Raw genomic sequence first — 27374 nt, 5'->3', positions numbered from 1 at the left:
TATAAAGTTCACTGCAAAAATATATAGATCTCTCTCTCTCTCTCTCTAGATATATATAAAAAAAACTATTAGAAATTCGACGCAGCTCGGCTATTTCCATGGCTCCCGCGTATTGAAACCTACAAGTGTTTCTTTTTCCTGCTCTTAGTGTCTCATCCCATCTGTTCGGCAATCGTCTGATGAGCGGATCTGGCATTTTGTTCTATGTCACCCACGCTCTCCCCCCCGCCCCCCCCCCCGTTCTCCAGCCCCCCCTATGCCTCAGTGTCATCAGCGCTCAGCATGCCATTGAGGGCCACGCCGTCCTGGAGTTTGACTTGGGCACTCTCAGCCAGGTCCGGGATCTCTCTGAGCGTCGTCTGGTCCTGGAGCAGGGTGCGCCGGAAGTAGCAGAGGTAGAGAGGCAGCAGAAAGCCCAGGAGAGAGAAGATCAGGAGGCCAAAATTGACCTGCGGGGAGGAGGGGGGGGTGCAAAGCAAGTGGGAGAGATTTGGAGGGGGGGGGAAAATCAGTGATTTCATCTCACAGCTGAGCTACCCACTCAGTGATTCAGCCACCAAAATATGTTCCTTCTCCACCCCCTATTAACTGCACGGCATGCTGGGAAAGGGGCCCGCTCCACAGCCCTGCACTCCTCCCCTGGGGGGGGCAAGACCTTTTTAGTGCCAACTGGGCAGCTTTGCCAATCTGGACACAGGCACCTGCCCCACCAGGGACTGTCCCACTCCAAGCCAGCCAGGCGCAGGGGCCAGCACTCCCTAGAGGGCAAAGACTCTGGGTCTTACCCCCCAAGCCAGTCAGTGACCCCATCCTGGGGTCAGATCAGAGCCAGTGCCTCGTAGAAGGGAAAGGCCCTATGTCCCATTCCCCTCTTCCCTGAGCCATCCTGTTCCTTCCACCCAGTATACCAAAAGATGCTCCTTTTCTCCAAGGGCAGGGAGGTCCCTGTGGCCCCTTCCAGGATGGTAGGAGGAGCCTGGGTCTAGCCCCACCCCTCACCTCTCCAGTGTCAGCTAATGCATTCAACTGGGGCAAATGGCAACCTCTGGTCTAACGGGGCCAGGTGCTCCACAGAGCCCCCTGCCCAGCCAGGGGAAAGGGCACCAGATCCAACCCCCCGCCCCAGCCTCCCTCACCCCTTGGTGGATCAGCCCCAGAGCAGGGCAGAGTCTAAGCCCTTGGGGGTGGGGTCAGGAACTGGTATTGCCCTGCCCCCTTGCCGTATGCTAGCTCCATGGGGTGGGGGTGGGGGAGGGGGCGGGGGCTCCCCAGCCTGAGGCCTGTGGGAAGGGGATCCCAGGACAGGGTTGGCCCCGGGTCATGGCCCTCTCACTTACCCAGAAGGGGTCGCCGGCCAGGGGCCCCACCACAACCATGAAGAGTGGCTGCTGCAGCAGAGCAAAGACGGCGCTGATCAGCGACTGCAGGCCAGTTAGAGTGCCAAAGTGACTGGACGGGAACCTGCAACCACAGGCCAAGCGGCCAGTGAGGGCTCTGCCCACCTGGCGCTCCTTCCGGGTAACCAAAGTCCTAGGAGTGACGCCCCCTTGATTAGTGACCCCCAAACCTCTCCCCTTGGCCCCAGCAGACAGGAGAATGAGAGGACTCAAGGGGGCAACCCCCCATCTCCCCTCCCGCCTGCCCCACATCCCAGCTGGTTTGTATCCCTCCCCCCATATATTTGGCCATCAAGAACGACTAACCCACACCGAACTCCATCAACCTTAGCCAGCTGGGCTTGGACCCCCAGGAAGATTAAGGAGGGAGGGAGACGGGGTCCCCAGCTACTGGGTCATGCCCCTGTGGGCATCCCCAGCCAGTGCTCCAGGACTGGGTGTGGTGGGGTATGCAGGAAGGTCGGGGCGGAGCTGGGGGGGGGCGACTCACACAGCTGCGTAGAGACCCCCGCAGGCGGAGTGGAAAAAGCCTCGCACCATGGTGTGAAGGACAAAGGTCAAAAACTGCAGAGAGAGAGAGAGAGAGATGGGGGCATCAGAACGGGGGATCAGCAGCAGACAATGACCATTGGGCCTGGGGCACAATGGGAAAGGTCAGGAGACTCAGTGCGGCACCAGCTCTGGCGGGCCATGAGGTGGGAGGGAGCAGGGCAGAGTGCCAGCGGTACCTGCAGAGGTAGGTTGTTGATGAGGCAGGTGACCCCAAAGCCCCCCAGCAGCAGGTTGGTGAAGGTGAAGGCCCGGATGGCGTTGGTGAGCTTCTGGATCTTGCGGTAACGGGGCCTAGCAGGTGACTTCTCAGCCCTGGCGCTGGGAACGGCAGGGGAAGAGTCACCAGCCAGCCCAGCGGGGTCAGCGCCCTGGGGCATGAGCACCAGGATTCACACATACACACACCCGTCCCCCCAGCAGGGTCCATGACCCGGGGCACCAGTGCAAGGATTCACCCCCCAGCTTCCTCAGCAGAGTCCATGCCCCTGGGCATGAGCGCCAGGATTCACCCCCCAGCAGCCCCACTAAGGTCTGCGCCCTGGGGCACCAGCACCAGGATTCGCACCCCCAGGCCCCCAAGCTGGGTCTGCACCCCGAGGGACTAGTGCCAGGATTCACACTCCCAGCCCCTCAGCAGGGTCCATGCTCCGGGTACACACTCTCACCCAGCTGCTGTGATGGCACCCATGCCCAGCGGCCCGTCCACACAGTCCTTCATGCGCCAGTCCATCACGTAGCCGATGAAGGGGCAGGTGACGAGGCAGAGCAGCTGCATGACCCCGAAGACGGAGGCGTAGAACCCAACTGTCCATCAGGGAGACTGTGAGAACTCGGTGCCCAGGCCCCGCCCCCAACCCCACTGCCACGGAGACTCCCAGGCCCTGTCCCCACGCCCATCAGAGCGGAGACCCCTGTGCCCAGTCCCCACCCCCAGTCCCTGATCAGGGAGGAGACCCTTATGCCCATGCCCTTCCCCATCAGGGGGAGAACACCACACCCAGACCCCATCCTTCTGCCCTATAGGGGAGAACCCTGCCTGCAGGCTCCGCCCACACATCACCTGGGGAGGGCATCAGTGCATCGGCCACCCCATGTGGGAGACCCCACTTCCACTTTTTGCCCCACTGTGGACTGGGGCTCCCCAGTCTCTTGGCAGCTCCATAACTTGCCAGAGCTGGGGCCAGGGACAGGACTCTGGGATGCTCCACAGCACTGCCTCTCTCTCCACCCCGGCCTGGCTAGCAAGGCTGGAAGGGCAGGGGGCAGGGCTGGCCTTGGCTACCCCCCAGGCGCTCCTACCTGTGTCCTCGGCCTGCTCCATCCGCTCCTCCGGCACTAGAGTCAACGAGGGAGAGAGACACAGACAGGGGATAAAGGGCCTGGAGAGAAGGTCCCCTCCCTCATCTTAGCTTATGTCCCTCCAACATCTTCTCCTCCCCACACCCATACCCAGCTCCTCCTGCTGGCCTCTGCCTCCCCCTCCTACCCCAACTCCCCACACACACAGCTCCCTCTGTGCTCTATGCCCTCCTGTGATGAAGTGATGATTTTCTGAGATATTTTTATGCATGACTCAGTTTCCCTCTGTATTTTGCCTTGCTACTTGTGGGCACAAAAGGATTAAAAGAGGTTCTGGGGGCAGGAGGTGTTGGGTCCCATAACAGCCTGGGGCCTGGCTCCACATCGATTGAGGGTCTGTAAAGCCAGTGGGAGCCCCAGCGATCCCTGGGATCCTCCTGCAGGTGGATGGACAAACTCAGCCCTTGGACAACAAACTGAGAGCCAGCTGGGCTGAGAGTTAGGGCAGGTTTGTGCTGAAAATCACATTGGCACGAAGAGTGGATGTGTCTGTGGCCAGAAGCCTGGCTTGCGCGGCCTCACTGAACAGAGCTCCCGGTGGATCCAAGAGGCAGGGAGGCCGCGTGACTGGCCATTAAGGAAGAGTGGGGCCCTCTGTGGGGCTCCTCCGAGGGACAGGGGAAACGACAGGGCACAGTACGCACCCTGTGGGTCCATGAGAGCAGGCCCCCACCTAACGCCTCCACCTGGCCTATGTCCCCTTGTGACCAAGTGGAAATTTTGTACTATGTTTATGAGCCCTATGCATGCCACAGTTTCCCTGTGCTTTGATTACTCTGCACAGGAGTACAAAGGATTAACCAGCTGTTCTTGGGGCAGAGCAAGAACCATGAGGTGTGTGTGTGTCCCGTGGCTGGCTGGGGTGGTACAAAGGGTAGGCAAAGGACTGGCGAAAACCAACCCACATCAATGGAGAATCCAGCAAGAGAGCGAGAACCCCAATGACCGGGCTGTTCACCCCAGCAGCCACCAGCCAGGAGGAGGGAGATATTCCCCTGGCCCTCAGATGGGAAGCAGCGCAAAGGCCCCAGCGGGAGAACAAAGGGGAAAGGAGGCTGGTGGCCAGGCCTCGGGGCTGACAAGGAGCCAGATGGAGATCGAGGCCATAACAGCTTGGCTGGCTAATTGCACCGGCGCTGGCCAGGCTGGACTATAGCTCAACCTTTGCCTCTCTGTGCTAACCCAAGGCCTTTCCGATGCCATGGGCAGGCGGGTAATACGCTGTTCCCCCGTGCCTGGGAAGGCTGCTGCTGTCGCTGCAGATATCACTGACAGTACAGCGCCCCGAAGGGCACAAACCTCCCGCAGGGGACTGGCTCAGCTGGATTCGCTGCAGGGAGCCACGGAGACAGACAGGGCTTGCTGGGGCCCTAGAGGCCATGGGCCTGCCCCTGTGGAACGAGGTGGGGCCTTGGGGGCCACGGACTGGTGAGAGGTTGGGCATGGAGCAGAGCAGAGCCTGTGGATCCATGACACCCCACCGCACCCCTCTGCTCCCCTCACCGTCTTGGCCGCCGCCTGTCACCTGGAACTCCAGCATCTTGTTCATCGCTGCCATGTAGAAGATGACGCGCAGCTGGGTCATGCCCATGGTGATCAGGCTCCACAGGAAGATGGGGGAGCAGACACTGCGGCGGAAGGGGATCAAGTCTGCAGGTGGGGGCGGGGGCAGGGGCAGGGAGAAGGCAAGGAGGAGATGTCACTGTCTGCCCCAGACAACCCCCACATCTCCTCCACCAGACATGATAGTACCCACCATCAGAGACACCATCACCGCAACAGCCTCAGCCAGAGCCATCCCCACACTCCCCTCACCGCAATTCCCGTCCCCCCCAACAGCCTCACCCAGAGTCATCCCTACGCTCCCCTGACCGCAGCCCCCATCCCCCCAACAGCCTCAGCCAGAGTCATTCCCATGCTCTCCTCACCGCAGCCCCCATCACCCCCCTACAAACAGACAGGGGTGTCTGTCACAGCCCACCTCTTCTCTCGTATGTGGGAAAGGTGAATCTCAAAACTGCTGGATTCTTGGCTTCTACTCCCAGCTCTGTGAGAGGGAGGAGTGGGGTCTAGTTACAGGGTGGAAGTCAGGACTCCTGGTTGTAGCCCAGCTTTGGTAGGTCAGTGGGATTTAGTGGTTGGGGGGGGGGGGGGGGGGGAGGGTGTTGTTGGAGCCAGGACTCCTGGGTTCTCTCCCACCTTGAGCCCAGTCTAGCAGCTGCGCAGGAGGCTGGCCGCGTGGGTGACAGCATGCTCCGTTCCCCCTGTGGGTTAGGGCCGCCCCAGATCCCGCAGGCAGAACCCAGCGCAACTTATCGGCGTCTGGCATATGGCCAGGGAAGGTCAGGCTCCCCGATCCCTCCAGCAGGTGGAGCCAGACACCCAGGCAGCACCCCTTGGCCTGCAGAGTCACTGCCTGATGCAGGAGGTACCTAGCCTTGCGCGGAGCAGCTGCCGGGCCATAAATTGGCAGGTTGGGGGCATAGCTGGCACCACCCACACACAGCTTGGGGAAGCCCCACGCACACACCACCTGCTGCCCCAGGCTGCACCTCCCAGCCTGGGAGAGCCCCTGCAGCACCCAGCCTGTTAGAGCTTGGCACCTCCCAGGCTGGAAGAGTCCTGCACCTCCCTACGGTGCCCTGTACCCCCAGCCTAGGAGAGCCCTGCACTACAACCCCTGCACCCTCCAGCCTGGGAGAGCCCTGCACTCAGTGCTGGGTTTACAATGGAGCCGGGCCCATGCTCAGAAGGGGCCCTGGCCTGCTCCATTTGCACTGTGCCCCGAGACCCCACTGGCTCCCTGCCCACCACTTGCTCATTTCAGCCTGCCCACTGGCTGGCCGAGGGCTCCTCTCCATCCTCATCCCCAGCCCCCTGCTTCTCTCTGCCCCCGGCTGGCCTCCAGTGCATCTCTGGCTCCGAGCAGTCTCTGCTTCCCACCACCTGTGGGGCCCCGCATGTCTCCCCACAGCTGAGCCGCCTGGGACTGGTCCAAAAGCCTGGCCAGTCTCAGGTCTCAGCCGGTGCGGGGGGATGACAGTGGTGGGGAGAGGGGGTCTGGCGGGCCTCTCCAGGCAAGTGGGTCCTCAGGGAGCCCAGCCGGGGCAGGTCCTGTTTGGCTGATCGCGCCACTCCCAAGGGGCCAGAGCGATTCCCGGACCTGGGACCAGCTCTGGCTGAGCTGACAGTTCAGCCTGGCAGACAGCCACCTCCCAGCAGAGCCGGTGAGCGCGGCCAGAAGGCAGGGCGTGGGGGAGTGGGTCTCTCTCTGTGGCGGTGCTGGGCTGTAAGGGGGCAGGGAAGATGTGTGTGTTGGGGCACTAGGAGTGGGGGTTCTACGGGGGGTGCAGGGCACTTGTGATGGGGTTCTGGGCAGGGGTGGTGTTGTGCAAGGCGCTGTGCATTTATGGAGGGGTGGAGAGGGCACTGGGCATAGTGGATCCAGGGGAGCCCTGGCCATAGGGAGTCGGGAAGTGTTGGTTGGGGGGGGGGGCTGTGTGGCACAGCATGGGCCCGCCCCACGAGGAAAAGGGGTATGCTGGCAGCACAGGGCCAGGCAGGCCACTGTGCGCTTGGCAACTGCTGGTTTGTAAATAGTGCCCTCGCACTGGGCTGGGCGGAGCAGGGCCGCCCCTGCCATGCCATGTCCCATTGCCCATGGCTGGCCTTACTCTAGGGACTGACCTCCCCGCGCCATGCTCCATTGCCTTCATGGGGGCCTACAGATATGTTTGGGTGCTGGGCCCACAAAAGGTTAATCTGGCCCTGCCTGCACTGCACCCCCATGCAATCCTAGCCTGGGAGAGCCCTGCAACTCCCTACAGTTTCCTGTAGCCGCAGCCTGGGAGAGCCCCGCACCCGCCCGCACCCCCCAGCCTGACAGAACCCCTTCACACACACTGCTCCCCGTGGGGGTGTCAGACCCTCAGACACTCTTGGGTGGCCCTGTCATACTGCCGTCCTCAGAAAGCGCTGCCTCCCACCTTGGCAAAGCCCTTCCCCCTTAACACCTTGAACCTCCCCCCCACACACTCTGGGGAAGCCCAGCAGCCCCCAAACCCTGCCCACCCGGGGCGCACACAGCCCAGCAGGGAGCGCTGCAGCAGGACTTCCCTCACCCAGAGACCCTGCCCTCTGCAAGGTACCCTGAGATCTTCCCCCATGGGTGCTGGGGCCACCCCAGGCTGGGTCCAGCTGGCACTCACACTCGGCAGGCATCGTGGCCCCATGGCACAGGTCCTGCGTGGATGGGCAAAGCTCCTTGCCCTCCTGCAGGCACAGCCCCTTCTGGCTCAGGCGCTGCCCCACGGTGGTGACATGGGTGTAGAACCGATCGCCTGTCACCCTGTGATCCAGTGCCAGCCGGCTCAGCTTGATCTTCTTCCTGACCCAGAAAAGGGGGGGTGAGAGGAGAACCAGCGCCCCCTGCTGGGGGAGACCTACCACTGCCCCCCATTACACCCCCTGCTGCGGGAGACCGGCCACTGTCCCCATAGCGCCGCCTGCTAGGGGAGACCTGCCACTAACACCTGGTAGGAGAAGCTGAAGCTGGAGTAGCCGGGAGCTCCCCCCACAGCCAGTGCCCCCGCTCTGCTCCCTACAGCGCCCCCTGCTGGGAAAGGCTGGAGCTCCCCCACCCTCACTCACGTGTAGTTCGCCTCCTCGGGTGCCGGGAAGGACTCCTTGGGCCAGTTGACCAGGCAGTTGAGGAAGATGAGGCAGGCCAGGCCTGACCAGGTCAGCATAATGGCAATGAAGGAGACGCCAGCGTCGTAGATCAGCTGGGAACAGGGGAGCAGGAGGTTAGGGGGGCGGATGTGGACAGGGAGGATCTGGATGGCCTCTTGGGCAGGGGTCACCCCGATACCCCTGATTTCTCCCCACGTAACCCAGGGGTGCTGATAGCTCTCTGTGAGCCCCCCAGTCCAGCAGCCCAGGCCACCCACTGCTCTAGGCCAGGAAGAGGGGGTTGAACCTGCCTTGACTGCGGGGAAGGTGACGGCCGAGGAGGCGTAGGAGCCAATCATCAGCGCCATGAAGGTGGAGCGCAGGTTCCCAAACATGTTGGGCAGCTGGGGAGGACACAGAGCAGAGAGGTTAGTGGGGGGAGAGGCACGGGGGGGTGGGGGACAGCTCCCTCCCCCTCCAGCCCATGGACACCACTTCTCCCTGCTGCAGGCCCCTCCCCGGGCCCGGCTCAGGCCCACTTTCCCTGAGGGGCCCACCTCTCCTCAGGCCTGGGGTAGCCGTTTCCCTTTGACCCCCGCTGAGGGGGGTGTCTCACTAGGGGAGCAGCGGGTGGGGGAAGGGGACAGGAGACCTGGATTCCCCCTGGGGAGGGATCCTAGATACAGGGTTAGGGTGCCATGGGGGAGGGTTAGGGCTGGATCCCAACTCTGGACAGTGTCGGGGGCCCCATGGGGGAGGGGATCAGGGCTGTTCTTCCCCTCCCACAGATACAGCTGCAAGCAGCAGGGCACCTTGGTTTAGTAAACAGGCCAGCACGTGGTTGGGGCCCTAGCCCAGCTCCAACACGTGCCCTGCCTCCCATCCCCTCAGCAAGGGGGTGTGCCCCACGATCCTGCCTTCCTATTGGCTGCCCAGCTACCTGCCCAGATCACGTGACTGCTGGCAGGTGTGGGGGGGGGCTGTGCCTGTGCCAAGATGCAACATGACCCCACAGGGGTGGGGAGTGTGTAACCCCTCATATGCTGGATGGAGAGATTCCCCTCCCCTGACCCAGGCAGTGCCCCATGCCAGAGGCTGCAGCACTGCCCACTCTGCTCTGCCCTGACCATATAGAGCAGTTCCCATCCCTTTGCCAAGGTCACCTGGCAGCCCAGCCTTGAGGGCTCGCTGGCACCCAATGCTGGCACACTTCCCTGCTCAGAGTGCTGCATGCAGCGTGTGCACAACCCCCAGGTCAGACCCCATCACAGAGAGGGCAGCATGCGGGCTCATGCTGGCAGCTGGCATGTGGATATGGCCCCCAAGAACACCCCAGACCAGTTCCACCAACTGGGGACCCAGCCCCGCCCCCAATGGAAACCCTGCAGTGACATTCCCGCCAACCGGCCTTCTCTGTGTGCCCAGAACCGCAGTGCCCAGCTGCGCACCCCCCAGAAACCAACACAGACAGGAGCATTCAGCATGGGGCGAACACAGCCCCAGCTGCCACCTGACCCAAGCGGGCGCACAAGGCCCTCCTGTGCCAGGCTCAGAGCTTGGCCCTGTCCCCACCCCACAGGGCAACCAGCCCCACCCAGCCACGCTGGGTGCCGGGTCAGTGCCCCTGCCCCACCGGACAAGCCACCAGTCGGGCCCATGCAGAGGAAGCCAGGAGGCAGATGGCTCAGAGCCTGGCCCAGAGCGATGGGAGCCGTGGACGTGGAAGGCAGGCGAGTGGCACATCAGCCCGAAGCAATGAGGGGAGAGCATGCTGAGCCTGGGAGATGGCGAGAGACAGCACAGAGCCCCCTGCCAGTGAGCACGACGTTTCGCACCCCCCCCCCACACACACACACACACTGGGGACCCAGGCTGGGCCCCACCCTGAAAGCTGGGTGCTTCGCCACGCTCCTGAACCAAACCTCACATGGGGCAGGAGTGGCTGAGTGAGCTGTGACGCCTCCATTCTTGGGCACAGGCCTCCTCAGCGGGGCAGGGCACAGCACAGCAGGGAGTCGTGGAGACCCAAAAACAGGCAGGGGAGCTAGTCACTCCCCTGCCATGTGACTCCAGGCCAGGGTCCTGTCACACCACCTGCCTCCTCGGTACTCAGCTGTGGGGTTCAGGCCCCCATGGCAAGACCTGGGAGGAGACCAGGGCACTGACCCCTGTGGGCATCAAAGGGGGAGCCTTGGGACCAAAGATATTTTGTGCCCCTGGGGAGGGCTGGCATGCTACCTCTTCCTCCCCTCTGCTCCCCCCAGCCAGCCTTCCCAAGGGGCTCAGCACTCCCTCCTGCCCCACAGGGACAAGCACAGCCCCTCTTCCCAGGGGGGCACAGATCCCACACTCACCGTCAGCGAGGTGAATGTCAGGCAGATACCCCCGAAGCCATTCAGGGACAGGCCGAGGAAAATCAGTGGGGAGAGAACTGGGGGAGAGAGAGATGGGGAGAGTAGATGAGTCTGAGCTGGAGAACTTGAAAAACGGGAGAGCAGAGGAGCACAGGGCTGGGGGAGGGATAGCTCAGTGGTTTGAGCATTGGCCTGCTAAACCCAGGGTTGTGAGTTCAATCCCTGAGGGGGCCATTCAGGGATCTGGGGCAAAAATTGGGGACTGGTCCTGCTTTGAGCAGGGGGTTGGAATAGATGACCTCCTGAGGTCCCTTCCAACCCTGATATTCTATGATTCTATGACGGGAGAGCGGAGGAGTGCGGGGCTGGGGATTTGGGGAGATGGGAGAGCAGAGGGGCACAGAGCTGGGTGTTTGGGGCATGGCAGAGCAGAGGAGCACAGGGCTGGGGTATTGGGAGACTGGGGAGCAGAGAAGCGCAGGGCTGGGAGACTAGGGGACGGCAGAAAGCAAGATAAGCAGTGGAGATGGGGGGACTGTGTCAGTGGAGATATGGATCGGCTTCAGGAAACAGGTTGGGGAGACAGAGGGGTGGGGAGCTGTGGGAAGGGGCCCTCACCTCACCTGGGGGGTTGTAGGCAGCCAGGGCCATCACAGCACAGGAGACAGCAAAGCTGAAACTACAGGGACACAGGGTAGTAATCAGCATCCCCTATGGCCCTTCCCCAACCCTGGGATCCCTCCATCCCCATGGCCATCTCCCACAGTGCCCCCAACCTTGAGATCTAGCCACCCTAAGCATATCCCTGAGCCCCCCCCCGACAGGACCAAGCCTCCCCCATGGGCACCTCCTGCACCCCCCACCTTGGGACATCCCCAGTAGACACCTCCCCCTCCATTTACCTTGTCCCAGCCACTTCTCCCATCTTAGGACCCAGCCCTGTTTCCTCAGGGCCACAGCTCCCAATCCATGGGCCCCGCTTCCACACAACCCCCACCCAGGGGGTTCCTGACCCCCAGACTCCCCCGCACCTGCCGAGGAGGCGGAGGGGCCGGGGCCCCAGACGGTCCATGAGCACCCCCAGGGGCAGGGTGGCAGCGCTTAGCAGGAAGGACCCGATGGTGAAGCCCAGGTTCAGCATCTCCTCCTGCTCCACGCAGCTAGGCCAGTGGTTGGGGGGCAGCTCCAGAGCCGAGCCGTTGGTTCCGTTTTCACCTGGGGACATTTGCAGTGTCAGACCAGCCCCCCCCCCACTCACCCTGACCCCCCTTGCCCCAGGGCCGTACCCACCTCTCACTCCATGACTGAGACAGGGGCCCCTGGCGGAAGCTATTTGGGGGGGAGCACAGAGTCTCGTCAGGGAGCAAGAAGGCTCATGCGGGGCAGGAAAGCTCTCAGTGGGGGAACAGGAGGCAAGAGGTTTCAACTGTTGAGAGCAGAACTCTCAATGGGGGCAACAGAGTCTCTATGAGGGTTGAGGGGGCCCTATGGGGGATAAGGGGCAAAGGGGGAGCAGGGGGCTGTCAGGGGGAGGGTCAGGGTTCCCATGGGGAAACAGGAGGCAAGGGGGGATGGGAGGGGCAGGGGTTCCCATGCAGGGAGCAGGATCCCATTGGGGGCAGGAGTGAAGGTGGACCCTGCGGGTCTCCAGCCTCCCAGCCCTGGCTCAGGAATGCTGTACGGCATCACGCCTGGCAGGGTCTGTGACAAGCACCGGTCTTGCTGTCACCCTGTCCACAAGCATGCTGCAGCCCCATGGGGTGAATGTCAGGGGGGCCAAGGCAGGATGTGTCCCTGCACAGCCTGGCACAGGGCAGACATGTACATCAGTGCCCAGGGCCCACTGAGGGGGGCCTGGCCTGGCCTGGCCCTAAGCAGCTGGGGTCAGTGGGAGGAGCCAGAGGCATGGTGCCTGTCAATCCCCCACAGGTCCGTCTGTGCCTCCCCGGGCTGTGTCTGGCTGGCTGTGCCTCGTGCCAGGCAGAGGACCCAGACCCTGTCAGATCCATCCACCCCGCCGGGTCTGCCCGCCTGCCCGCCCGCCCGCCTGCAATGAGGGGCCAGAACCAGCCCGGCTGATCTGGGGAGGAACCCAGCTATGTGGGGCCTCTGGCAGGGACTGAGCCCCAGCCATGCCCCAAACACACCCACATTCCCCCATTCCACCATCTTCCTGTGGCTCCTCCCACCCCATCTCAGCTCTGCCCCATCTCATCTCAGGCTCTACCCGTTCCCTGCTTGGCCACACCTGTCCACATCTCAGCTCCTCCTCGGATTGCCCACTCCCACTGCTTCCCTTTGCCCTCCATTCCTCATATCATCCCCCACTCCTCTGCTGATTGGCCCCTCCCATTTTATTGTTGTCCTTCCTTTTTCATGTTTGGCCCCTCCCACTTTCTCTTTGACCTTCCTCTCTCGTCTCCAGCTTGGTCCCTCCCACTCTCTCACTCAACCCCACTCACTTTCCCTGGGCCCCTCCCCTCTCACCTGTGCACATGTGGGAGTAGAAGCCCTCATGCTTGAGCATGATGAGCAGGGAGCCCCAGCCCAGCAGCACGGCGGAGAAGAAGAGGTTCTCCAGTACGGCGGTGCATGCCATCCACCAGCGCCGATGGTACGCCTGCTGCAGAGTCAGCGCCATCCTGGCTCCACTGGGGCCACAGGCTGAGGACACAGAATGACTGGCTCATTCTTTGCCCCTCCCGTCCCCTGCTTGCCCGCTCCCACTTTCTCTCCTTGCCCCTCCCCTCTCTAAATAAATGGTAAAGCATAGGAGGGGGGTGCTGCAGAGATCTGGTCTTATTTAACCTCTGCCGTACCAGTCTGGAAGAGGGAGTAAACAGCACAGTATCCATCTGTCAAAGAGACTTACCAGGCCTGTAGTGTCTGAGCCCCTCAATGCCTTTGTAGCCTCACACAGACAGGCCAATTATCCATTTTGTACAGATGGGGAAAACTGAGGTACAGAAAAGCCAAGTGACCTGCCCACGTCTGTGGCAGAGCAAGGAACTGAACCTAGGTCTACTCAGTCCCAGGCTAGCACCCTAACCACTGGGCCATCCTTCCTCCTATTGAAAGTAACAGATGCTATGAGCCAGGCCAGGGAAATACCCACCAGGGCTGGGAGAGCTAGTCCACCTGGGCAGGAAATGGAGACTGGCTGTTTTTATAGATCTGCTCTAGCTCAGCAGTGTTTGCAGGGTCGTTGTAGCTGTGCTGGTCTCTGTAGAGCTGAAAAACTGGACAGAAGTTGGTCCAATGAGCGGGGTTACCTCACCTACCTGGTCTCTCTCTTTCAAACACAGACTCGGTCAAGGCAGCTGGAGGTCAGACGAGCGGTTCACAGTGGGCCGGTCTGGCCTTGGGATCTGTGACTCTCAAATACCAACACGGGATTTCACATGGGAAAGCCAGTGCTTGATTTGTAACGAAAGAGTTGCCAGGCTCAAGCAATTGTTTTGCTTTCTTAACTGACACAGCAAACTCAGAGGTGTGGGGGCTATGATCTGCCAAGCCCAGCAATGTGGGGGCTATGATCTGTCAAGCTCTGAGGTGCCGGGGCTGAGCCCTGGCATAAATTAAGCACTGGGGAAAGCAGCAGCCAATCCAGTTGGAACAACCCGATCCCAAAGCCAGGCGCCCCCCCACCGGGGCTGAGGGCAGAGACTTTGAAAGAGACCAAGGTGGGGGAGTGGGGCAGCGCTCCCCGAAATGAGGCACAAGTTTGGAAGCTGGAGTGAAGAGGCCGGAGCAACATGGGGCTGGAAACCACGCCATCCCAGCCAGGCTTGCCCTTGGCCTGGTGCTGGGGCTGATCCTACACGGGGCTCATTTCCAAGGGGAGACAAAATGTTCGGAACTCTGTTGAGTTTGCAAATCTCCAAAGGTGGGATGAGAGAACATTAAGAAAGAGGAATTTAGGTGGGAAAATGGCTTCAAAGGGGAATAGCCCCCTGGGGGAAGAGCCAGGAGCCCTGTCGCTCCCTTACAGGGGGATGGATCCAGCCAAAGATTTGTTCCCTGGGGGAAGATCAGCCCCTAGACCAACCCGTGTACCTGAGGGGCTTGCCCTGCCCCTGGGCTGTCCCACAACCCCCTGGCGGGAGTGGAGGTGCTAGGCCTTCCCCAGCTGCCAGGATTCTCATGTCAGGCTTCTCTGGCAGCACTCTGGGGTACCCCCATCGCAGGGGTCTCCTCTCCAATGCCCCTGTATCCCTCCAACATCCCAGCTCTGTAATCGACTCAAGCATCCTCTTCAGCATGGCTTCCCGCCACCCGGCAGCCTCCGTGAGTCCCCCTCACCTTCTCTTCTTGTTCCAGCACAGCCAGCCACATGGCACTACCCCTCCCCAAAAATAGCCCAGAGTCAATACAGGGCTGGGCTGGGCCCGGCCTGGCTGACCTGCCACGTGGACCGCACAACGATCGCTTTGCCCCAGTCACACACGTGTGACACACTCCAGTCCCCTTGGCCCAGCTGGCCCCCTCCCCAGCCACCACCTCCCCTCACACCGCTCCCCCTTGGCACCTCCCACCCAAACTTACCCTCCGGAAGAAAGGGGTCGGGGCTGGGGGGGGCCCAGCTCGGTGATCCCGGGGCAGGGAGAGGTTGAGCAAACTCTCCCTCTGCCTCAAGCCACTGGCTAAGCGGGTTGTTTTTTTTGCCTGCTGTTTGCTAACAGCTGGGGTTACAAACGGCTCCGGAGTTGAAGAGCGTTTGTGTGTGTCTAGCAGTGCAGGAAGTGAAAAGAGCATGTGCCTGTCTGCTTTATAAGGGCATCAACTCTGCATATGTGTTTGAGAAAGAGAGAGCAAGAGCCAGGAGATGGATAAGAAGAATAAGGAAATATGAAGGAGCTAAAAAGGCAAAGAACAAAATAAAGAGGGAATTGAAAAATGAATAAAAGAATGAATGAGTTAAAGAAAGACTGAAGGAATGAAAGAACTAATGAGCAAAGAAAGAGTGAATTAAAGAAAGACCAAATTAAAAAAAGAACAGCCAAAAAATGAATTGAAGGAGGAAAGAAAGAATCAGTGAAAGAATTAAAGAAGGAATGAAAGGCAGAAGAAATGAAAGAACAAACTAGAGAGGGAAAGAAAGAGTGAGTTACAAAAAGAATGAATTAAAGAAAGAACAAAACGTGAAAAAAAGAATGAACTGAAGGAAAGAATGTATGAGTGAAAAAATTAATTAAAGAAAAAAACAGCAACGAAGAACAAATTGAAGGAGGAAAGACAGAATGAGCGAAAGCATTAAAGAATGAATGAAAGAAGAAATGAAAGAACAAACTAAAGAAGGAAAGAATGGGTGAAAAAGAATGAATTCAAGAAAAAACAAGCAAAAAATGAATTGGAGGAAATTCAGTGTTGATAAATGCAAAGTAATGCACACAGAAAACATAACCCCAATTCTACATACAAAATGATGGGGTCTAAATTAGTTGTTACCACTCAAGGAAGACCTTGGAGTCATCATGGTAGTTCTCTGAAAATATCTGCTCCATGTGAACTGGCAGTCAAAAAAGCGAACAGTGTTAGGAACTATTAGGAAAGGGATCGATAATAAGACAGAAAATATCATAATGCCACTATGTAAATCCATGGTAAGCCCACACCTTGAACACTGCCTGCAGCTCTGGTCGCCCCATCTCAAAAAAAATGCATGAGAATTGGAAAAGGTGCAGAGAAGGGCAACAAAAATGATTGAGGGTCTGGAACAGCTGGCACCTGAGGAGAGATTAAAAAGACTGGGACAGTTCAGCTTGGAAAAGAGGTGACTAAGGGGTGACATGACAGAGGTCTATGGAATCAGGACTGACGTAGAGAAAGCGAATGAGGACGTGTTATTTACCCCTTCACGTAACAGGAGAACCAAGGGTCACCCAACGAAATGAATAGGCAGCAGATTTACAACAAATGGAAGTACTTTTTTCATACAACGCACAATCAACCTGTGAAAGTCGTTGCCAGGCGATGTTTGGAAGGCCAAAACTACAACTGGGTTCAAAAAAGAATTAGGTAAGTTCCTGGAGGACAGGCCCATCAATGGCTATTGTCCAAGATGGTCAAGGGTTCAACCCCATGTTCTGAATGCGCCTAAATATCCAACTGCCAGAAGCTGGGACTGAACAACAGGGGATGGATCACTTGATAATTTTCCTGTTCTGTTCATTCCCTCTGACACACCTGGCACTGGACACTGTTGGACAACAGGACACTGGGCTAGATGGGCCATTGGTCTGACCCACTCTGGCCATTCTTATGTTCTTGTGAAAGAATTAAAGAATAGACAAAAGATAGAAGAAACAAAATACAGAATGAACTAAAGAAGGAAAGAAAAATGAGTGAAAAAAATGTTAGAAAGAACAAAGGAATGAAGGAAAGAACTAAAGAAGGAAAGAAAAAACAAGTGAAAGATGGAATAAATGAAAGAAAGAAGGATTAAGGAAAGAAAACAGGAAAAAAATGAATGAGAAAAAGAATTAAAGAATGAACTATAGAAATAAAAGAATGCATTAGAGAAGGAAAGAAAAATTAAAAATTAAAAGGGGAAAGAAAGAAGAAAAGAATGAAAGAGTGACAGAAAGGAAAGAATGAACTGATAAAAGGTGTGGGAGAGGAAGGAAAGTCATGCCTGACAAATCTAATTGCCTTCTGTGATGAGATAACTGGTTCTGTGGATGAAGGGAAAGCAGTGGACGTGTTATTCCTTGACTTTAGCAAAGCTTTTGACACAGTCTCCCACAGTATTCTTGTCAGCAAGTTAAAGAAGTATGGGCTGGATGGATGCACTACAAGGTGGGTAGAAAGTTGGCTAGATTGTCAGGCTCAACGGGTAATGATCAATGGCTCCATGTCTAGTTGGCAGCCGGTATCTAGTGGGGTGCCCCAAGGGTCGGTCCTGGGGCCGATTTTGTTCAATATCTTCATTAATGATCTGGAGGATGGTGTGGATTGCACCCTCAGCAAGTTTGCGGATGACACTAAACTGGGAGGAGTGGTAGATACGCTAGAGGGTAGGGATAGGATACAGAGGGACCTAGACAGATTAGAGGATTGGGCCAAAAGAAATCTGATGAGGTTCAACAAGGACAAGTGCAGAGTCCTGCACCTAGGACGGAAGAATCCAATGCACCGCTACAGACTAGGGACCGAATGGCTAGGCAGCAGTTCTGCAGAGAAGGACCTAGGGGTGACAGTGGACGAGAAGCTGGATATGAGTTAACAGTGTGCCCTTGTTGCCAAGAAGGCCAATTGCATTTTAGGATGTATAAGTAGGGGCATTGCCAGCAGATCGAGGGATGTGATTGTTCCCCTCTATTCGACATTGGTGAGGCCTCATCTGAAGTACTGTGTCCAGTTTTGGACCCCACACTACAAGAAGGATGTGGAAAAATTGGAGAGAGTCCTGCGGAGGGCAACAAAATTATTAGGGGCCTGGAACACATGACTTATGAGGAGAGGCTGAGGGAACTGGGTTTGTTTAGTCTACAGAAGAGAAGAATGAGGGGGGATTTGATAGCTGCTTTTAACTACCTGAAAGGTGGATCCAAAGAGGATGGATCTAGAGTATTTTCAGTGATAGCAGATGACAGGACAAGGAGTAATGGTCTCAAGTTGCAGTGGGGGGAGATTTAGGTTGGATATTAGGAAAAACTTTTTCACTAGGAGGGTGGTGAAACACTGGAATGCGTTACCTGGGGAGGTGGTGGAATCCCCTTCCTTAGAAGTTTTTAAGATCAGGCTTGACAAAGCCCTAGCTGGGATGATTTAGTTGGGGATTGGTCCTGCTCTGGGCAGGGGGTTGGACTAGATGACCTCCAGAGGTCCCTTCCAACTCTGATATTCTATGATTCTATGAGTGGATAGAGGAGAGAGACTGGGAGAGAGCAGAGGGAGAAGGATGTGGGGAAGAACAGAGTGGAGATTTCCAAATGGGACAGAAGAGAAGAAAGTGAGGCAGGGAGAACAGAGGAAAAGACCAGGTTGGCTGGAGCATATACTGGGAGCACGCAGATCTCACTAGTGGGGGTCACCCTTGGGAAACACCAGCATCACATTTGTGCAGGGCGTGTCTCACCCTTTCCTTTATGTCTCCCACAGGTCTCTGGTGCAGTTGGAGCCCTTTCCCCTCCCAGTTTCTCATTGGCCAGTGACCAGCCTTTAGCTGCTGTGATGAGTCCAGTTGCGCTAACACAACCTACAACTCAACCTTTAACTCCCTGGGTGCCACCCACAGGTGCCCCCTCCCCTGGCCGGCCTACGTGTTTGTGCTGCATGTGCACATTCATATGTGTGTATAGTTGTGCCTGTGGTTGTGTGTACAGATGGTTGTGCATGAAGAGTGGGTGTACATATAGTTGTGCACAGTGGGTGGTTGTACATGGTGTAAACATGCATATGTGGCTGTGTGTGTGAGGTTGTGCATGTGCGGCTGTGCCTGGTGTGGTTATGATAGCATTTATGTAGCTGTGCAAGGTGTGTGTCTGTCCCTGTGTGGTTGTGTGTGACACTGCATGGTGTGTGATTGCATGTGTGGTTGTGCATGGTGTATGTTTGTCCGTGTCATTGTGTGACGTGGATCCACAAGATCAGTGCTACACCCCCAGCTTTAGAACAGTCTCTTGGAGGAATCCTTCAGTGTGCCAGACCCCCGAAGGGTCTCACCTTCCTTCAGGGCAGGCCGTCGGGCCTCACTGCCTCCTGTGACTGACCCTCCTGCCTCACCCCATGAGCTCAATTCAGTGGGCCCAGCTGGGACAGACTCCCGGCACAGCCTTATCTGCTCTTAATGCCCCTCAATAAGTATTTGAGGGGCATTAAATAAATTAAATAAGTAAATTAAATAAATTAAATAAATACTTAATGCCCCTCAATAAGTATTTGCAGTGAGGCTCAGTGTTGTCCAAACAGCCGGGTTCAGTAGTCAGCTGTTGCAGAGCACAGGAGGGCCGTAGGTGAGCACAGAGAAACAAAGGTTAAAGCATGGCCCAAGTCCATCCTGCTCAGCCCAGAGCCCAGCCAAACTGTGGTGAACCCCTTGTTCAGGCTCTGTTTCAGTCTGACCTCCGTGGCCAGTTCCCAGGTGAGAGCCCCGACCCCTTCCCACAGCCAACTCCTAACCCCACCTGCCGCCTTCCTGATCTTTTGTTCTCCAGCTGCGGGGTTTGCTCAGCCTCCAAGCTGAGAGGTGGGGAAATCCATCCCCCTCTGGGTCACAGGCTGCTAGGCATTCACGTCCTGGTGTGTGGATTTGTTGTCTTAGGGGGCCGCCCTCAGCCAGTCCTTCCTTTTTAATGATCCGCTCAGGCAGCCACATAACATTCACACCGAGGTCTCCCAGCCTGCCCAGAAAGCAAACTGTCCTTTTTCCCCACTGTGGTAACAATACAACATAAAAGGGGGGGGGGGGGTTGTGACATTCTATACCTAGGGGGAGCCTGCTGTAACCCCCATATTCCTCATTTTCATATAATCATGATCTTATGTATAATGCATGCCTTGGAAGGTATCAGGGGAACAGTTATGATCTGCTGAAAGTCTTTTCTCTGTCCATATATGTGTATAATTAATGCATATGAAGTTATGAGAATTATGTTGTATGGGGGTCACTAAAGCATGCTGTAACTTGGGGGAATCAGCCAGATATTAGCTCCCCAGAGGCAATGGCAAGGAAACCAATGCCCGGGCGGGATGTCAAACAACCCATCAACAGCAATTGTCAGCAAGGGGGCTACAATGCAGTGACTCACCTGCATTAGGCCACACCAGAAGAACTGCTCAACCTTGCTTGGAGAGGTTCCAAGTAATACTCACCTGACTCTGAAGGGGGTGGCAAAGCCAAGAGGGAGGAAAGAACATGACAAAAGGAAGAGACGTTTGCGATTCTCTTCCTCTATCTTCCACCTATATCTACAGCAGGGATCTCAAACTCAAATCACCACGAGGGCCACATGAGGACTAGTACACTGGCCCGAGGGCCACATCACTGACACCTTTTCATACAAAGATACAAAAGCCCCCCCTCCCTGCCCCTGGCTCCGCCCCCACTCCACCCCTTTAATGAGGCCCTGCCCCACCTCTTCCCACCCCTTCCCCAAAGTCCCCACCCCAACTCCGCCCCCTCCCTGCCCCTATTCCGACCCCTTCCCCAAATCCCCGCCATGGTCCCATCTCTTCTCTGCCTCCTCCCCTGAGCATGCTGCATCCCCGCTCCTCCCCCCTCCCTCCTGGAAAGTCCTATGCACCACCAAACACCTGTTTGGCGACGGGAACCGCTGGGAGGTAGGTGGAGGAGTGGGGACGCAGTGCGCTCAAGGAGGCGGGGAGCTATGGCGGGCCGCAGGAAATAACTCTGCGGGCCACAAGCAGCCCGCGGGCCACGCGTTTGAGACCCCCTGATCTACAGACACCACCACCAAGCAACTGAAGTGCTGACCAAAGGGGAGAGCCTGGCTGAAGAGCAACCAGCCAGTCTGTGGTGAGACGCATCTAAGTTTGTAAGGACATTGAAAGTGTTAAGATCAGCTTAGAACGCATTTTGCTTTTATGTCATTTGACCAAATCTGACTTGTTATGTTTTGATTTATAATCACTTAAAATCTATCTTTATAGTTAATAACTTTGTTTGTTTATTCTACCTGAAGAACTGTGTTTGGTTTGAAGCATGTCAGAGACTCCCCTTGGGATAACAAGCCTGGTACATATCAATTTCTTTGTTAAACTGACAAACTCATATAAGCTTGCAGTGTCCAGCGGGAATTACTGGACACTGCAAGACTGAAGTTCCTAGAGTTGTGTCTGGAACCGGAGATACTGGCTAGTGTCATTCAGTTGTAAGTAGCTGGGAGCAGCTTACATGACAGAGGCTGTGCATGAACAGCCCAGGAGTGGGGGTTCTCACAGCAGAGCAGGGTAAGGCTGGCTCCCAGAGACAAGGATTGGGGTGACCTAGCAGATCACCAGTCCAGATAACACCAGAGGGGAATGTCACGATGCTAAAGGGGGCCGGTTCCCCAGTCCCATGACCAGAGACACTCAAGGGTATTAACTGCTAGGAAACAGGCAGCTGTCCTTCCCAGGACAGCCTGTGGATCTCCCCGCCACTGGATGTCAGTGGGTTAAACGCTGTGGTGGGGTTTGTGGAGGGGCTGGGGAACGCTGGGAGCAGAAAACTCCTGGCCTGTAGCCTCAGCTGATGGCTGGGTTCAAGTGGGAATGGCCCACGGGTGGCATAAAATAGCTGGCAAGGTGCTCAGCTCCCAGATGGCAGTCTCACCTGCAGGCATCAGCGTGATCCTGCAACAGTTCATGGCTCAGAGAGCACCCCAGGGGCCATGCTGGGAGACCGCTCCTCCCCAAAGCCCACTGCACTAGAGCCAGTTAGTTCTCCTTCCCCCTCTCAGGGTCTGTATGAAGTCACCCTGGGGCACAGCATCCCCAATGCACCAGGGAGACTCAGAGACTGTCCCCATTACTGGGGCTGGCTCCCACAGCCGCCCACTCCTGTTGGGGCCTGGCCCTCTGTCCCCTGTTCCCTACCCCCTCCACACACACACAGCCCCCCACCCTCCAAAGTAGACTTGTTTCCCTTGGGCTCCCCTCCCCACCACTGCAGCTTCAAAGCCCCGCCCTCCTCCCTCCTGGGTCTAATGCCAATGGCCTGAAGCCAAAGCAAAAGAGGCTGGAACTAAGGGGCTCATTTTAGGCCATTAACCCTTGGGGCCCACTGTGGCACGGGGCAGATTCTCCATCACTCTGAGCTCTCTCTTTCTCTCTCTCCGAACGCTCCACTCGGGCTCCACCATGCAGGCCGCTCTGGCCTGGGCTAGCCAGGTCACACTCGTTGATCACACTGCTGGCCTGGGAATCTAGGAACTCTGTCCCTCCACCCATCCAGCTTCATGCTGCTCCCCTGCCCCCAAACTGCCAGCCGTTGGCATCATTCCTGCCGTGCCTCCTTCTCTGTCCCTCCCCACAGCTGTTGCCCTCCTAGGCCGGCTCCTATACGTCCCGGGATAGAATAACCACAGCCACATGGCTGCCAGTATCGTTAAACCAGCACTACCCTCAGAACAGAGAGGTGCCTTACACCTGTACAACTTAGCACCCTTCCTCTATAGCAGAGGTCCCTAAACTGTGTGGTGTGCCCCCTAGACATTGGGGGGGGCACAGTGGGCTAGGCCAGCCCCCATCGGGGGCAGCGAGGGAAGGCCACTCAGCCCTGCCCTCAGCTCTGCTCCAGCCCCGCCCCATCCCAGCTGCATGCCTGACCCCATCACCAGCGCAGCTCCGTACTTGGCTGGGGCCCAGCTGCTGCCCCGACTCCAGCCTCAGCCCCTAGCCACAGCTCCAGCCCTCTTATCCCGTCCATGCCCCACCCCCTCTGTCCGTGCACCCCCTGCTCCTGGCTGTGGCTCCAGGGGTGCACGGACAGAGGGAAGGGGAACATGACCCTCAAAAGTTTGGAGACCACTGCTCTCCAGGAATCCTATCCCAGTCTAAGCATCTTTCCACCACTGTAACTGCATCCACCCATCAGGGCTTTGCACCACTTGAAGCCTGGTCTACACTCAACGCTTGCACTGGCAAAGCTATGTCAGCAGGGGGGTGGGGCAAAATTTTACTGCCATCGATAAGCCTTGGTGTAGACACACACAGACTGGGGAAAACATCCTTTTGCCAGTACAGATTGAGGATGCAACCCTGTGTCATAGAGTACCTTGAGATCCGCTGATGGCAAGTGCCACAGACAAGTTAGATGTTAGGATTATGTTACACCAGCAAAAGAACGCTTTTGCTGGGAGAAGCTGGGTCTCAGCCAAAGCTCCACCGGTTTATCTATCCCAGCAAACCTTTTCTAGTGAAACAGGGATTCACTCTACGGGGAGAGCTGAAGGGGCAAACGGGGTGTGTGCAAACAAGACTGTTTCTGCTACCACAATGAATGCTCGGTTTGTCTGGCTGTCCTCCCACCTCAGGTGTGTCTGTCTATCTGCAGACTGTGATCAAAGTAGGGCAGGGACTATCCCTTCCTGAAGGTCTGGGAAGCCCCCAGAACACAGGGGTGTTTCCACAATCTAGCAGCCAAAGATCTAACAAGATGCAGTAACTGGAAGTTGAAACTAGATAAATTCAGACTGGAAACAATTACAAAATGTGAATGGCGAGGTAACCCCGGAAACAATCTACCAAGGGCTGCAGCAGATTCTCCATCACTGACAATTCTTCTGTCAAGATGGGATGTTTTTCTAACAGATCTGTTAGTTCAACCAGGAGCTAATTCAAGGAAGTCCTCAGGTCTGTGTTACGCAGGAGATCAGACTAGATAAGCACAGCGGTCCCTTCTGACTTTATAATCTATGACTCCTCATTATTACAGCCCATTCCTCAGCACATTCCCCACATACAGCATTTTCCCCAGCAGAGAGGCCACCACCCAGCCAAGATGAACAAAACCTCAAATCAGTTAAAAATAACTCCCAGCTGGTGCCTTTTAATCCAATTCTGATCTCTAAGTAGCTGGGATGGGAGAATTCAGCCTCTGGCAAAACAGAGCTGCCATGTAATTAACCTGCAGTCACAACTCTAAATGAGACAAAGGCAGGGAAACAACCCAATTAAAATCCTGGGTTGTTAAACATGTAGCACAGCCGGGAGCTGTTAGACCAACATGGTTATTAAGGACAATGTGCTCTGCAGGGAGCAGCACGCCCCCTGGTGGGCACACAATGCACCATCAGTCCACTGTGCTTGCCAGGATGAGTTGACTGAAATAAGAGACAAACGCTTCACACATGCATGGATCTGCAGCCACCTCTGGGGTGGGCGGTGATTAAAGGAGAAGAGTGACATCCCTCTACTAGGAGTTTGGGACAGGAAGTGAAAGGTTAACTGCAGGGGAGGGAAGGTTATCCAAACTTGATCAGGACCCTGCCATTCACACACCGATCCCAGTGACAGTACCAAGGATATTTAGTGTGCACAGCAGAAGAGGAGCTGAGCTTTACAGCGCACCAGGAAGATAGGCCCCTGCCCCAGCAGCACAGCGCCCCCTAGAGCTACACTGGGGTGCTAGCAGAGGAAAAAACAGGCAGATGTCAACCTGGCCTCCTGCAGAACTGCTCCCCATGCAGGAACTGACCTCCATTAACCCTTTTCTCCCATGAAGTGGTAAAAGGACAGAACAGGGCTCTTAGCCCCCGCCCCCGGACTGGCCTACTAAATGGGAGGGTCAGCTGGACAGGGCAGAACTGGGATCCTATCCACTCAGGGATGGAGCAAGGTGGGGGTGGGAGGGGGAAGCGGAACATCCCATTGGTGTATCCCAGCCCCTGCTCTTTGAAATGTCCTTGCAGGAAAAGACCTAGCTTATACACAACTGCAGAGGTTTTATTGATGGGGGGACACAGGGTTGAGTCCAGGATACAATGCTGGGGCCACTGGGCCAATCATGCACGCTGTCCATGTTCAAGAGGAAGCCCCTACACTGGCCCTGCCCCCTGCTGCATCCTCTTCATCAGCTCCTCATCCTGCATGGAAAGCTCTGTCAGTTTCTTGCCCATGCGCTCGTGGATGTCCAAGTACTTGGAGACACAGCGGTCCAGGCACACAGACTCCCCCTTGGAGAGCTCTGCCTCCTTGTAGTGGGGAGGGACGCACTTCCGGTGACAGGCGTTGGTCATTCTGGGCCACAGAAGGGGAGAGCATGAGAATCCACAGGCGCCCCTTTGACCCCAGTCCTGCCTCCTCCCCACAGACCCCCTACTATCCCAGCCCTGAGATCCCTCCACACCCTGCCCACAGTTCTGCCGGTGCCCCTGAATCCCAATCCACAACCCCTGCTATTGCAGTTCTGGACTCTGCCAATTCCTCTCAATCCCAACCCATGGACCTTTGATGTTCCAGTCCTCAGCTCCAGCACACCCACAGCCCACCAGTTACCCTTCATTGTGACCCACATCCCATCTTGATTTAAAACTCATCACTGATGGAGAATACACCATGACGCTTGGTAAATTGTTCCAATGGTTAATTAATTTCACCATTAGAATCTGATGCTTTATTTCCAGTCTAAATTTATCTAGCTTCAACTTCCAGCCATTGAATCATATTAGACCTTTCTCTGCTAGTCTGAACACCCCATTATTAAATATCTGTTTCCCATGTAGGTACTTACCAACTGATCAAGTCATCACCTAACCTGCTCTTGGTTATGCCAAATAGATTGAGCTTCTCGAGTCTATCACTAGGCAAAAAGAAAAGGAGTACTTGTGGCACCTTAGAGACTAACCAATTTATTTGAGCATAAGCTTTCGTGAGCTACAGCTCACTTCATCGGATGCATACTGTGGAAACTGCAGAAGACATTATATACACAGAGACTATGAAACAATACCTCCTCCCACCCCACTCTCCTGCTGGTAATAGTTCATCCAAAGTGACCACTCTCCTTACAATGTGTATGAAAATCAAGGTGGGCCATTTCCAGCACAAATCCAGGTTCTCTCTCACACACACACCCCCAAATACACACATACAAACTCACTCTCCTGCTGGTAATAGCTCATCCAAACTGACCACTCTCCTTACAATGTGTATGATAATCAAGGCGGGCCATTTCCAGCATAAACCCAAGTTTAACCAGAACGTCGGGGGGGGGGGGGGGGGGGAAACAAGGGGAAATAGGCTACCTTGCATAATGACTTAGCCACTCCCAGTCTCTATTTAAGCCTAAATTAATAGTATCCAATTTGAAAATGAATTCCAATTCAGCAGTTTCTCGCTGGAGTCTGGATTTGAAGTTTTTTTGTTTTAAGATAGCGACCTTCATGTCTGTAATTGCGTGACCAGAGAGATTGAAGTGATTGAACATTGAAGAGATTGAACACTTCAATCTCTCTGTAGCTCACGAAAGCTCATGCTCAAATAAATTGGTTAGTCTCTAAGGTGCCACAAGTACTCCTTTTCTTTTTGCGAATACAGACTAACACGGCTGTTACTCTGAAACCTATCACTTGGCAGCATATTTTCTAATTCTTTAATCATTCTTGTGGCTCTTCCTTGGACTGTCTCTAATTCTGATGAAGACAATGATCCCTGCTGGCTTTCAAACCTACGACACCCTAGCAAGCTGCACTCGGGCGGGGGGGAGAGATGGGATGCAACCCTGCCCTTGACAAGGAGCTGCCGCGATGGGGTCATTACCTGTTGTACATGTCAGCCATCATCTCCACCTCCAGCTCGGCTGCCAGCTGCTGGGCCCTGAGAGGATCCATTGCGCCCCAAGTGACCAAGTCCCCGGCGTTGGGCTGGGAGGCAGCGACTTGCTCCTGGAAACACACAGAGCCTGTCAGAGCTGCCACTCCCGCCCCCTAGTGCAGCCCCCCCATGCCCCAGGGTCGCAACACGCCCTGCCAGGGCACCCTTGGCCCCCCACCACTACACAGTGCACTTCCCCCACCCCCCCCCCAGGGCGGCACCCAGCCCCCCAGCACCACCCTGCGCAGTCCCCTCCATACCCCAGGGCGGCAGCACCCCCCGGGCAGTCCCCCCAGTGCGGCCACCCCGACACGCTCCCAGGGGAACGCCACCGCCCAGCCGGGCCAAGCGACCCCAGCCAGCGCACTGGGGGACTCCGGCTCGCGGGGAGGGCACGCCCCACACCGCAGAGCTGCCCCCGGCCCTGGGCGGGGACCCCTCACCCTCCGCGCCCCTCGGGGGATCACTGAGCCCCGGGGTCAGAGGTCAGGCCCAGGCCGGCCGCTTTCTCCCGGATGTAACGTGACTTTCCCCCGCCAACCGGAAACACGCGAGGAACAGGCGCTTCCGGCATAATGGGCCCCTCTCCCCTCCAAGGTACAATAGAGTCAGGTTTGGGGGAGAGAGCGGTCCACTTCCGGTGTGTGGCGGACTCAGCTACTACAGAGTTACCTGCAAGAGAGGAGGAGGAAATAGGCAGGAGACTAGGGGGGCCAGTTCCAAACCATAGAGATGAGAAGGGACTGGAGCTAGAGCGGAGAGGCGCTGATTCCAGAGGAAG

General features: G+C 56.6%; 2 protein-coding genes across 3 annotated transcripts; both read right to left on the bottom strand.

Annotated features, from left to right (window-relative positions):
* Positions 1–254: 254 nt before the first annotated feature.
* On the bottom strand, positions 255–15216 carry SLC43A1 (solute carrier family 43 member 1). The gene is made up of 15 exons (XM_075129219.1): positions 14879–15216; positions 12821–12997; positions 11365–11548; positions 10957–11012; positions 10334–10410; positions 8291–8383; positions 7959–8092; positions 7517–7695; positions 4812–4958; positions 3249–3284; positions 2615–2753; positions 2126–2267; positions 1888–1961; positions 1338–1461; positions 255–449 (listed from the first exon to the last, which is right to left on the bottom strand). The coding sequence occupies exons 2-15, from the start codon at positions 12972–12974 to the stop codon at positions 255–257; spliced, it is 1734 nt and encodes a 577-aa protein (XP_074985320.1). The 5' UTR covers positions 12975–12997; positions 14879–15216.
* Positions 15217–24703: 9487 nt separating this feature from the next.
* On the bottom strand, positions 24704–27176 carry TIMM10 (translocase of inner mitochondrial membrane 10). Of its 2 annotated transcripts, none has more exons than XM_048852306.2 (3): positions 27037–27176; positions 26540–26664; positions 24704–25018 (listed from the first exon to the last, which is right to left on the bottom strand). In XM_048852306.2, exons 2-3 carry the CDS (start codon positions 26608–26610, stop codon positions 24817–24819), a joined length of 273 nt encoding a protein of 90 aa, XP_048708263.1. In that variant the 5' UTR covers positions 26611–26664; positions 27037–27176; the 3' UTR covers positions 24704–24816. The 2 variants fall into 2 exon arrangements, with proteins under 2 accessions (XP_048708263.1, XP_048708264.1); XM_048852307.2 differs by lacking the exon at positions 27037–27176 and adding an exon at positions 26854–27028.
* Between the last annotated feature and the right edge of the window lie 198 nt (positions 27177–27374).

Source organism: Caretta caretta, chromosome 6 (genome assembly GCF_965140235.1).
Source record: "Caretta caretta isolate rCarCar2 chromosome 6, rCarCar1.hap1, whole genome shotgun sequence".
NCBI classification, from domain to species: Eukaryota; Metazoa; Chordata; order Testudines; family Cheloniidae; genus Caretta; species Caretta caretta.
The sequence above is the reverse complement of the archived record's forward strand: the minus strand, read 5'-3'. Positions and strand labels throughout refer to the sequence as shown.

Bases quoted from the DNA above. Each gene is read 5' to 3' on its own strand.
- TIMM10 (XM_048852306.2), bottom strand. From the start codon at position 26,610: ATGGATCCTCTCAGGGCCCAGCAGCTGGCAGCCGAGCTGGAGGTGGAG. The intron at 25,019-26,539 runs GTAATGACCCCA...TCTGTGGCCCAG, and splicing joins ATGGCTGACATGTACAACAG to AATGACCAACGCCTGTCACC.
- SLC43A1 (XM_075129219.1), bottom strand. From the start codon at position 12,974: ATGGCGCTGACTCTGCAGCAGGCGTACCATCGGCGCTGGTGGATGGCA. The intron at 11,013-11,364 runs GTGCGGGGGAGT...GTGTCCCTGTAG, and splicing joins CCCCTCCGCCTCCTCGGCAG to TTTCAGCTTTGCTGTCTCCT. The intron at 4,959-7,516 runs GTGAGTGCCAGC...CCCCACCTGCAG, and splicing joins GGCCACGATGCCTGCCGAGT to ACTTGATCCCCTTCCGCCGC.